Consider the following 11,840-nt stretch of genomic DNA (forward strand, 5'->3'; position numbering starts at 1 on the left):
ACCTTTTCCTCGTACCAAGCTCTCGCCGGCTAATATGCACAATGTATCCTCAGTCTCCCCTGTAAAAAAATCTGAGCCAGCAAACATTACCACTGATGATGCAATATGGCGCTCAGCCCTGCGGCCATGGATCATGGAGATGGAAGGTAGTTTAGGCAATTTGCTTTCGAACGAGCTTCCGTGACGTCCTTTTTATCGCAGCAGATGTGATACATGTTAACTTAAAATCTTTTTTGAAAACGTTTAGTTATTCCCTTGAAGAGGAGATTGAGTTACTGGAAGCTATTTACATTCACGAGTTGACGCTCGAAGGCCCGCGGGAAAGGTAGGCGGAAAAACGTTAAGATAGCTCAGTCAATCAATTTTACCCACAGCAGCTAACATCGCTATTTATTTGTAAAAGAACTGGTTTCAATAAAGGCTGTGTGTCCAAGAAAAAAAAATAAAAAATGCAAACAAGGCTCGACTTCAGCTTAGAGAAACATAATTATCATGTTTACGTAATTTGGCAGCGTTTAAATTATTGACGTCCCCAGAATATTTTCTTTCGTTTTCTTGAAGGCTCCCTTTCACGACCTATATATGGGGTAGTAAAGCCACAATATGGAGAGAATTATGCTAGTGAAGTGAACATTAACTTTCCAGGCTGATGCCCACGGGGGGGGGGGAACTCCCATATAAAAAGAACGGGGTACTCGTCTTACCTTTTAGGGGTTAAAAAAATACCAGTTCTGGTATCTGCAAGGGTACTGAACCTGAAAAGGACCACAGCTGGAGCTTTTGCGGTAACTTTTAGGGTATTGAGCCGAAAAAATATGACAGGAGATAATGTGTTATGCAAAAATTGGTATCTCTTTGGGGAGAAAAAAATTTGGAGCCATACCTACAACTGCAGGATCTTGGTACCTCTGAGGTATTCTTTTCAAAATTTCTGACAAGCACCCCCGTCCCTTTTATATGGGAGTTACCCCCAGGGGTGTCTAACGTCAGTTTACTTATTGTAAGGTGACCAAGAGTAACGTTTTTTGATTTACTGCCCCCCCTCGCCTCGCCAACAGTGTTGTTATGACCGTAACAATTTACATCTACAGCTGCGCTTGCTCATACACCTGACTGGAGAGTAATAAAGTTAATCTTTTCCCATTAAGATTTTAACCGTCAGTTGATAAACAAAAATGTTTCTCAATGTTGTAACAGTATCGTGGCAATGCAGTTTGTAACCAGCCTTGTCTTTCAGACCCATGGCTGTTAGTGTTCTTCTTCATCCAAGCACAGGAGAGGAAGAGGACAAACGTTTTGTGTGTCTGACATTAGTTATTTACCTTCCTGAAAAGGTAATGACCATAATTCACATGAATTCAGTTTTGTAAGATCACCCAGCCTGAGTTGTTTATAGGTTGAGTTATACCTGCTTTAATGGTTGAAACATGATCATCGTTAAAACGAAAATATAGCTTAAGTCATAGACTTTCGTGCTAAGTGTATAGGCAAATGTTAATGGCTGACTGCTGAATGACTGTGTCTAATTGTTGAGGGTCGAGAGTCGAGGGTAAAATGTCGAGAGTCGAGGGTAACATGTCGAGGTTCGAGGTTCACTTAGAAAATATATAAAAATAAAGTGAAAAATAAAAAAATTGTATATATGAAATAAATTACTGAAGAACTCAAGACAGAATTCCTTTCTTGACTTGGACCTCATTCTCAAACAGATAACTCGAAACAAAACAGCAGAATGTTAATGAGCCTGATACGTTGAAGTGGTAGCGTGTACTGTGAATAAAGCAATTGGTCACCTGTGCTAGAAAGAGAGTCTTCAGATGCTTCTCCAGGAATGTGATGCTTAAAGTGAACTTGATAAAGTTTTTTATCATTTATCATATCTGCACAGTTTAAGCCATGAAAACAGGAAAAAGTCTATAGAAGATCACACCGCCCAACCCAAAGTCAGTCCACTGGCTTAACGGTTACTTTCTTTGTTTGGCAAGCATAAAAATGAGGCAATCTGAACAAAATTGGTGGTCGTGTACAATAATCTGAAACTGAAATTTGGGTGACATCGGTAACAATGTCTGTTTTATCCACTTGTCACGTGACGTTTTGGTTGTAGAAATGAACTCCATTAACTCTATTTACCATACTCGTATGCTCAAATGACTATGGTTACATCCTGCTTTAGAGCTGGTGGTCTAGTATTGCACAGCTTCCAATAAATACCAAATAAACTAGAGAGAACTGTTTGAATGTATCCAATGTTATCTTGGGCAGTCGATGAACAAACAGCAAGGCATTGAAGGCTAAGATAAGATAACAGACATGCCATCCCCTATTCTTTAGTACGTCACATAACCCTATTTCAATCCACTGTGTTTACGTTAATTTTGTTTGCTTGGTGAGTATTAGAACAAGGCATGAAAACAATGAAAACAAAGATAGTTAATGGTTTATAATAATGTTCTAAAGTCCTAAATGGAGATAATAAGCATAAATATCGAGAAATGAAAGTTAGCGTGCATGTTTCCTCTGATAAGAGTTTACGTTAGCATGACAGTACAGACAGCGCTGTTGCTATCACCTCCCAAAATCCCAAGACTATAAGGAGCGAGAAGTCATTTGGCCGTGTCACGCAATGCTTTACCGAAGAAAAGAAACGCTGGCGAAAGAAAATTCTGTCTTGATTTCTTCAGTAATTTATTTCATATATACTGTATTTTTATTTCTATTTTTATTTTTTCCCACTTTTTTTTAAAGTTACCCTCAACCCTCGACATGGTACCCTTGACTCTCGACATTTTACCCTCGACTCTCGACCCTCAACAATTAGATACACTCCTGCTGAATGAGTTTGACTGCTGGAAGGGGACATCTTTGGCTTGGTCATGATTTTTATTATTTAATCTCTAACTTCCAGAATCAGACTCTGTGTTTACTCATGAAAATGGGAGACAATCTAGTAAATAATCCGTTACGTGAAATGGCAAAATGTCGTTATCTGCTATAACATATTAATAATATCAAAAGTGAGTGACTTTTAAAAAAAGATACATTCATACAACAGATTGTGTTAATTAATATTTTTTGCTTTTTTTCGGAATCTACTTGTAACACAAAATTACTAACAAGTAATTTACCCATCTGTTCAGAAATGAAATGTCTTTTTTGTGACTATCAGTCTACCTTTTATTGTAAACCTCTGCAAGATGAGTATTTGTAAAAACATGAGTTCATATATTACATACTAACAACAATAGTTATTGTTATATTAAATTTATGTTTGTGCTGGTGTTCTATATTTCATTTCCAGTATCCATCGGAGTTACCATCCATTCATATCAAGACTCCAAGGGGATTATCTGAAGCCCATATTGAAAGGTAGGGTCAAATTTGATGTAGTTTTTGATCTTTCCTTGTAAGAATAGTGTAGTTGCATTAAATGACAGGTTATTTTGATAGCACAAAATAACAGTCTTATAGGTCTAAAAAACTGATTTGATGTCTTTACAATGCCACTTTACAATATCAGTGCGTTGTGAAACAGTCAAGTGCATAGAATTAAGGAAATTAGTGTGTGTGTATGCCACCAAATTACCAGTCTAAGAGCTACTGTAACATTAAAAAGAACTGTACAGCTGTGTGGAGAGAGACAAATGAAAAGTATGCTCAACTGCCTTATAGCTCTCAACACTTAAGTCCAATTTCTGTTGCATGAATATCACTACTTCCCCTGGATGGAATCTGAATGCTAGTCGATCACAAGTTACCACATGACATTCTGTCAGGTTACCCTGGCCAACAATTTTCAAGTACTCATTTATACTCCTGGGCGGGGTTGTTCAAAGCGCAATTAAGCTAACCCAAAATTAGCAAGAATTATCATAAAGTTTTGTATTTTTTTGTTGAGAGTTTGTGTTTATATTGTTTGTCCTACAGTTTTGAGTTTGAATAATCTCAAACTACACAAAACATAAGTAGTGAAAAACATTTGTGGACAAGGAAAATCAGTGCTTTGGTTAAATGAACTTGTAATCATGGGTTAGCATTAACTGGCTTTCAAACAACCCAGCCCTGGGTGGAGAGAGGCACTGTGAGAATAACGTGTCTTTCCTGCCAAAAAAGCAACAGAATGACCCTGGCTAGAAGCCTGAAGTTCCCAGACCACTCAATCCAGAGCCTAGGATGCTAACAAGTAGGCCACCACACCATCCAAACTATGAGAGACATTGTGAGACAGGAAACATGTCACTCAGGATCACAAGCTTGAAGCTGGTTCACTCATCATCATAGTCCTAGCTCTCCTGTGGGAGAATAGGTCTACTTGCTGGGGTCTAATTTGCAGTTAAACATTTAACTGCCACTCCACTACAGATCCCAAGAATGATCAACACCTTATTTCTCCTTGTGATATAAATACATTTCCAAGCATATAAGTAATGAGAATTAAGAAAATCACCAAAGGAAAGAAATGACATTTTTGAAATGTAGTTTTTAGAATGAAAAATAACATAAATTAATTCAAACTTGAAACTGAAAGTGTTCATTCTACGCATACTCTCTTTCACATGTTTATGTGGCCATTTTTTTGCAGCATTTTGGAAAACCTTAGAGAACTTGCAGAGGGTTGCCTAGGGAGGCCTATGCTGTATGAACTTATTGAGGTAAATTTAACTAAGGGAAATAATTACTTATGGGTTGTTGTGGTAAATATTGTTCAAAAACATTGTACAGTGTATAAATAGCCTGTAATGGCCCAGTCCAAATGCGGCTCCACTCATACGACGGACCTAATTCAATGAGTTTGACTTTGGAGCGAAGGCTGATTCAGACAGCGTACTTGTATCAAATCGAGGAAACCTGTGGTAAAAAATTTTCTGTGAAAAAATCTGCTTTGTGAATTCAAGAATTCTGTCCAAATCGAAAAGCTGTTGCTAGTTTTTCGTTGTATAAGCAGTATTTAGAGATAGCAAATTCAGTTGCGAGACATTTGTATTTAATAGAAAGATTTTTGCTGTACCTAATTAAAATTGCAGAACCAAACTGTTTCAAGTGTCACTTCCTAACTCATCAGTTAGGTTTGGTGCATGCGTGGGTGGTGTTTGGAATGGGCTAACAGTAGTTGTCTGAATGAACTTTTACACAATAATTTTATTATTTGTCTTTTAGTATGCCAAGGAAAGTCTAACAGACAACAACACACCCAGCTGTGCTTGTGCCATCTGCCTTTGTCACTTTCAGGTTAGTATGTAACTTGAGGATTTAATTTGGGTGGGTGGGGGGGGGGGGGGGGGAGGGGAGCAGGGAATAGAGGTCAAGTAAATGTATTAGTAATCTTGGTAGACCTAAATATTGTGTCCTGTATTCCAGACCAATCAATTGTTGATTTTTATTACTGTTATGTGCTTAAAAAATGTTGTAACTATTGTAAATGTTGCTTGCAAAGCAGTCTGTCTTGCACCATGTATGTAAGCCTGCATCATTTAAGAAATAGAAAACATGTACCATGTCTCTATTGAGTTATAGAAACACAAGTGGAAGTTTGGGAGAACAAGCAATGCTGTGGCAACATGAGCCGCAGGCAAGTGTTTCCACAGCTTTTTCGAGTTCTCCCAAACTTTCATGAGTGTTTCTATAACTCAATAGAAACATGGAGAACATGTTTCTATTTCTTTTAGAAAGCATCATGAGGAAAAAAAGTAAAACAACTTGCTAACTTTGATTATCAAAATGTAAATTCTCTTTGCTCGTGCCATCATTACATCAACAGCTTGTGCTAGTTCTGTGTTTCCTTCGAGTTACAGAAACACGATTTTTAATCAATCAGCGTGCGTACTTTCCTAGTACTGTTTTTTGAAATTCAATGATGCATGCTAATGGTGTGTGCAAAGTTAACTTTCCCTCATGAGGGAAATTTATTTGCATTGTCCATGTCATGAAACAATGGTGGTGACTTCATAGGTCTGCTTTGTGCTTTCTGATGTTGATATCTGTGCATCAGGCATTTTGATTTCTGAATCCAGACCTGTACAATTGTTAACAGGATGAAGTATTTTAACTTGTCTTAAATCTCTCACTGTAGGATGATCATGAATTTACAAAGACAGAATGTTATCATTACTTTCACTGTCGCTGTTTAGCAAGATACGTAGAATTTTCACTTCAACAAGAAAAGAAAACTGAAGATGACACAAAGGTATATAGTCTGGGATGGCCCAGGGAAGGTGTTTGTAATACAACAGTGTATCCTAGTCAATCTCTCTACAAAGGTCCCTCTGGTAATCAAATTAATGGTCATTTAGAGGACACCAATATTGGGTCTACAGGTGTTTTATGATACTTTGAGTACATGGCACAGTAAACCTGTATATGAGTCTGTATATGAGCCAAGTGGCCCATCAGGCTGGCACTTACATCCAGTTTCAGTCACATGAAATGACTAGGAGTATTTCTACTCCCCCTGGATGGAATGCTAGTCCATTGCAGGGTAAACCCCAGTGTTAAATTGGCCAGTAGCTATTTGTACACATTGGTGGAAAGTGGCACTGTGAGAGTAAAGCCTGTTGCCCAAGAACATGGCACAATGTTCCTGGCCAGGCCGTTACATGGTTAACTAAGCAGATTCCATATTAAGCTGACAACTTGTTTTAAGTGGCTGCTAATTACAGTACTGTCAAAACTTTCTTCCCCATATTTTAAATTCTAAAACCAACCTGTGGACACTTCAATTATAGGGACTCTAGTGAGGGTGTCTACTTAATACAGGTTTTACTGTATCAACATTCCATAAGCATGAAAAGCTGTTGCCATCAGTGGGGGTTTTTGTAACTGAATTTGTTCAAGGAATACAACAAATTGTTAACATTGATGCTGAGTGGTTTGCAGGTGTACTGACCAGACGTTTTGTTTTTCTTCAGAAAGTAAAGAGAATACTAAATGTGATTTTTTTAAAAAATCTATAAAATCATTAGAATAAAAAGCATCAAAGATCATGCATTTTAAGAACATGTGGACAGTTTGTTGTTTGAAATCCATCTCATTCCTGTTCCATTTTGGTTTATGTTACTGCTTTTAATTTAATAATTATACATACAATATGTAAGATGTCTTTTGATTTGATATATAATGCATATACAAATTGCTTTGGCCGTAAAAACTGTGATGGTTACTTATAATCAAATGTAATTTCATTTGCTTTGCCTACTTTATGATTGGAGATACAGTGTTTGTTTTTTTTTTTGTTATGACTGGAAAGACAGTTGATTGTTGTGTACTTGAGGTCTTTCCAGACTTCTCACTTTTTAATTGGAAGCTGTTTGACAATGGTGAAAATCAATGCAATATTGAATCCACAGGTAGAATGCCCTATGTGTCGACTACCAATCACGTACGACCTTGCAGAACTCAAAACTGTTGCTTCTTGTGCAGAGAATGACGAAGAGGTTTGTCCAAAGTTATTGGCAATTTATAATCATGATTATATTGAATTTCCAAGATTTATCAAAATCAAATTTCTCCTCACAGTATCAATATATTGTGAGAAGCCAGGTGATGAGAATAAAGAATATCATTAATTTGAGATAAAGCCTTCATGTACCACCAAACTCTCAACAGAAATGTTACGTTTAAATCGTGCAAGTGTTCCTCACAGAGAGTTTGTTATATTGGAAAACTGATTTGCACGTTTTTTCCCTGAGTTGTGATTGGCCAATTATTACAATATATTTATTTGTTCTGATCGGTCAGAGGTGATTTTGTTGCTTTCAGTTTTACGAGAGCCAAAATTGCTGTAGGAGAATCTTTGCTGACCTCATTGTTTACATTTTTCCTCATCAACACACGACGTTGTGCAGAAAAACGCTAGATACAAATTGACTTCACCCACATTTTGAAGATCTCGTGAAACTTAAGTAATTGGTGACATTTTTGTCTCTTTGGGGGTTATATTCGAGAAGGAATTAGCTTCAAAAGCTGCAAACTTTTTAGTGGCAAAAGCGCTAATGAGTTCATACATTCTCATTAAAATTTTGAGTTTTTTAATCCTGCGGCGCACAAAAAGTATTCAATACATCAGGCTCAAACTTCATGGGACCGTTAATCGTGCTGTGCTCTTTCAATATTCAGAACTAATGTTTTTGTAGCTCCATAACATAGTTAGAAACAGGATCGCTTATGCTAATGAGGTAAATATTGTAAACAAAGATTCGCCTATAGAACGGCTACTTTATTGGTATTAAATGAAGTAATCTCTTGTAACTCATCTTTTTCTATTTGGTTTGTCCTCCAGTTGATTTACGAACCCAGTGCAGAAATACGGGAACTGCAGAAGAAAATGTCTTCATTGCTTGAGAAACAGAAGCGCAAAGGCGGGGTCATTGACGTGGAACAAGAAAGAAACAAATTTTTGATTGACATAACATCTGTATGTATTTGCAAGGTCTACACCGATCTGATACACTTTTTGAAGCTTGGTGTTATCACTTGTCAAATTACAGTACATGTTTCACTGTGGTTAAACTTTGCTCAAGCTTCTAAAAACTGTTGTCAATATATTATTGCATTGTAAAGATCTTACACTTCTTTCCACCAGGCTGTTTCATTCGGTAAAACAGGAGATTACGCAGAAGAGTGTCTGGTTGAGCAGAGCGTTTTGTTAAGGCCAAATTGCTTCTGGGTGTTCTTGCACGTGCACGGCTGTGCACAAGTGCAGAAGTCGAACTATTTCCTTGCACGTAGGCTACATTGATCTAAACGTCGCTTGAAATTTGTCAGAAAGGTATATGGGCTGTTCTTTTCTGTAATTTAGCCTTAAGTTAAATAAGCGAAATAACCCGTGAAAGTAAACTTTATCTCCCCCAACTGAGTGTATTAGTCTAACATTATTTCCGTGTTTGGCAGGTCCGTCAAGAAGAAACTAGTCCAGAGAGCGAGCCCCCAACAGGGCCCAAAACGGACACAGTAACAAAGAACCCCATAGTGGAAAACATGGCAAATACTGTTCCTAAGCGAGTAGACGCAGAAAAGGAAGCTAGTCAAGCAGAAAATGTTATGCGGAAGGACAAACCAGACAGGATCGAGAAGAAAGAGTTTTCAAAATATTCGGGAACCTCTCGGGGGCCTCGGCGCCCCGTTGACAAAACTCGACATCGATCCAGTGGGGAGAAGTTTAAACATTACGAGCAGAGAAGAACTGACAAGAAACGTCCGACAACATGTGACAGACCTGAGAGTGTTGAAAAGGAGGATAAAGAAAAAGAATCCGCAAAAGAACCTGATAAGCAAGGGAGTGACTGCGCCCTTTGGGCGGAAACTAAACCAGATGGTAATCGGACAGAGCTGGAATCAGAGAAAAAATACCCTGTTGTAGACACCACAGGGAAGGACTTACGCAAAGACCCGGGGAAGGGCTCAGGGAAGGACCCAGGAAAGGACCCAGGAAAGGACCAAGGAAAGGGCTCAGGGAAAGACCCAGAGAAGGACCCAGGGAAGGACCCAGGAAAGGGCCCAGGGAAGGACCCAGAAAAGGGTCCAGGAAAAGAGAAAGAGAAGGACACAGGAAAGGGCCCTAGGAAGGATGAAGGAGGCGTTACGGGTAGAAGCAATAATATCAAGTCATCACAGAATTCTTATGGAGAGAGGCCAAGATCTGCCAGGAGAGGTCGAGGAAGGTCCGGAAAAGGCAAGCCATCTGCTGGCAGTGCAAACGAATCCCGAGACGGTGTAAGAAATGTAAATAATAGTTTTACTTTGTCCGGAGAAGTTGTCAAACGGCCCGAAACGACTGGGCCATTAGAAAGTAGCAAGCCTTCCTGTGAAGAAAATGGACGCCCTCAAGCGCAAAATAGTTCACATGAAATAAATCCTTCTGGAGAGGAGGGACGTGTGAGTAAGAAGGGCAAGGTTGGCAAGCCTCCCCCTGGTTTTGAGAATTTCCAGGCTGATAAAGTGGGGCGCGAACAGTCTACCAATGGTCATCGACCCCCACCAGGGTTCAAACAACATTCTACCAAACCCAGGCCTCCCCCTGGGCTTGGTAACCTAGCGGAAGGACCCGGTCAGAACACAAGTCAATCAATCGCAAGCTGACCAGTAGCAGCTTGCAACACTTAATGCGGTGAATCTTTAAATTTAAAGAAGTTTTCACTAAGAAGACAGACACCATAACTAATATAAAAAATGTATGTATTCTTTGTCTGGCCAGAATAAATTTTTCTGCCTGACGATCATGAATCAACACAAATTCTATGTTAAAATCACTAAAGTAAAGTGCTTATAAGATGATTTTTCTTTCTTGTTGTAAAGGTTTACCTTGCAAGTCAAGAGCTATGAAAGTAAGACACAGACGTACATAAAAACAAAGAAACAAAATCTAGGGACTACAGCAGGGATGTTGCATCTAAGAGAAGTGTGAAATCTCATTTGATGGCAAAATTCATGCCCGCATTCTTCGCCATTCTTGTTCTTTTGTAGTTTATAATTTTACTACAAAGAGGGATATGTTGCTAAGGGACGTTTATTGGTTCCCTAGATAATACGAGTTTCGAAAAATTGTTTTCTATCCCAAACATGGCGGTAAAAAAGCTCTTTCCTTTTTAAAGAAGAACGTTTTTGGTAGCAACACAGAATCCGCGCAGCATGTTCAACCATTGCATTTAAGCGCACGGTTTCAGACCAAACAGAGCGAAGAGTACCTCGCACCCAATCAGGAACAAAAGCAACCATCATTAGGTTTACGCCTGTTTCCCGCGCTTGCAACTATTTTGCGAGTTCTGATCGGTTTATTGCAGTGTTTTAAAACTAAGTAATGATTGGCCAACAATTTGTTGATTTACGCGCGCTTTTCCGCGCTTGATGCCGGTTATCTATTTTGGGAGTTCTAATTGGTTTATTTTAGTGTTGTTGGCCGTCAGGCTGCTGGCCCACCCGCGTTTTCCCGCGCTTGGGCCCTTTGTGTAATTTGCGAGTTGCGATTGGTTTATTGCAGTGCTTTTAAATAACTGATTGGCTCTCAGGCTGTCTGCAGGCGCTTGTATTCTGCTAGTTCTGGTAGGTTTATTGAGAGGAAACGAAGGCATGAGAGAAATAAACAAGACGAACTCGCTCGGACCTTGAAAATTGAGTTTGAAAATCAAAATTCAAGGTCTTGAAAGTCCACCTTAACTGTTCGCTAATGTCCTTAAAGAAAATTGAGATAAGGACTAACAAAGAATTGAACGTATCTGGAAGGTTGAGGGTCACATTCCAATGATATTTTTTATAGTATGGAGTCCTTAAAGTTGGTATTGTGTCCTGGAATGTCCTTCAAAAGTCCTTGAATTTTTAGCCCAAAAAAGGAGTACGTGTCCTGACTCACTCCCACTGAAGGACTGTTCTAAGAACAACACTTCACGTAATACTTGTGCAAAATACTGTTTCTTTATTTCACGTTGTAATAACGCTACAAATTCAGTTACTCAAGTTTGCAGCTACTCCGCAATAAAGATACCAACTAGCAAAAGTGCAAATTTCTTGAAAAAAGCGTCCTAAATTAAGCGTGGTGCAAATCAAGCTATCAAATAATATATAGGAAACACGTTTCATAAGTTTAAGAAAAAGAAAAACCCTAAGGTAAAATGAGAATGCTCTGGCTAAGACCCTTGGGAAAATTTAAGCCTTAATGCTGTTGAATACCCTCATTACCTCTAGGTTGTCACCCCAATCACTACGGTCCCCCTTTTCTAAATCCCCGAATCCTCCCTTGTGAAACTTGCTCCAACTGGGAACGGTCGAGCAGAAACTTAACCTCAAAACCCCATCGCACTTTATATCCCCTTAAAACCAACATATTGATCTAGAAAAATGGTTTTTCTTTC

The 11,840-nt window shown here is 38.8% G+C and overlaps 1 protein-coding gene across 3 annotated transcripts; it reads left to right on the forward strand.

Moving 5' to 3' along the window:
• Positions 1-7: 7 nt before the first annotated feature.
• LOC145464339 (uncharacterized) lies at positions 8-10,375 on the forward strand. 3 transcript variants are annotated; one of them, XM_081448191.1, is made up of 11 exons: positions 8-146; positions 248-325; positions 1,238-1,334; positions 3,302-3,369; positions 4,583-4,652; positions 5,158-5,229; positions 6,071-6,184; positions 7,344-7,430; positions 8,276-8,410; positions 8,887-9,708; positions 10,291-10,375. In XM_081448191.1, the coding sequence occupies exons 1-11, from the start codon at positions 106-108 to the stop codon at positions 10,315-10,317; spliced, it is 1,611 nt and encodes a 536-aa protein (XP_081304317.1). In that variant the 5' UTR covers positions 8-105; the 3' UTR covers positions 10,318-10,375. The 3 variants fall into 3 exon arrangements, with proteins under 3 accessions (XP_081304317.1, XP_081304315.1, XP_081304316.1); XM_081448189.1 differs by lacking the exon at positions 10,291-10,375 and having other exon boundaries at positions 8,887-10,283; XM_081448190.1 differs by lacking the exons at positions 6,071-6,184; positions 10,291-10,375 and having other exon boundaries at positions 8,887-10,283.
• Positions 10,376-11,840: the final 1,465 nt, after the last annotated feature.

This window comes from Orbicella franksi, chromosome 12 (assembly GCF_964199315.1).
Source record: "Orbicella franksi chromosome 12, jaOrbFran1.1, whole genome shotgun sequence".
NCBI lineage: Eukaryota > Metazoa > Cnidaria > Anthozoa > Scleractinia > Merulinidae > Orbicella > Orbicella franksi.

Coding starts and splice junctions, on each gene's coding strand:
- LOC145464339 (XM_081448189.1), top strand. CDS start 106: ATGGCGCTCAGCCCTGCGGCCATGGATCATGGAGATGGAAG. Junction 147..247: donor ATGGATCATGGAGATGGAAG/GTAGTTTAGGCA, acceptor GAAAACGTTTAG/TTATTCCCTTGAAGAGGAGA. Junction 3,370..4,582: donor TCTGAAGCCCATATTGAAAG/GTAGGGTCAAAT, acceptor ATTTTTTTGCAG/CATTTTGGAAAACCTTAGAG.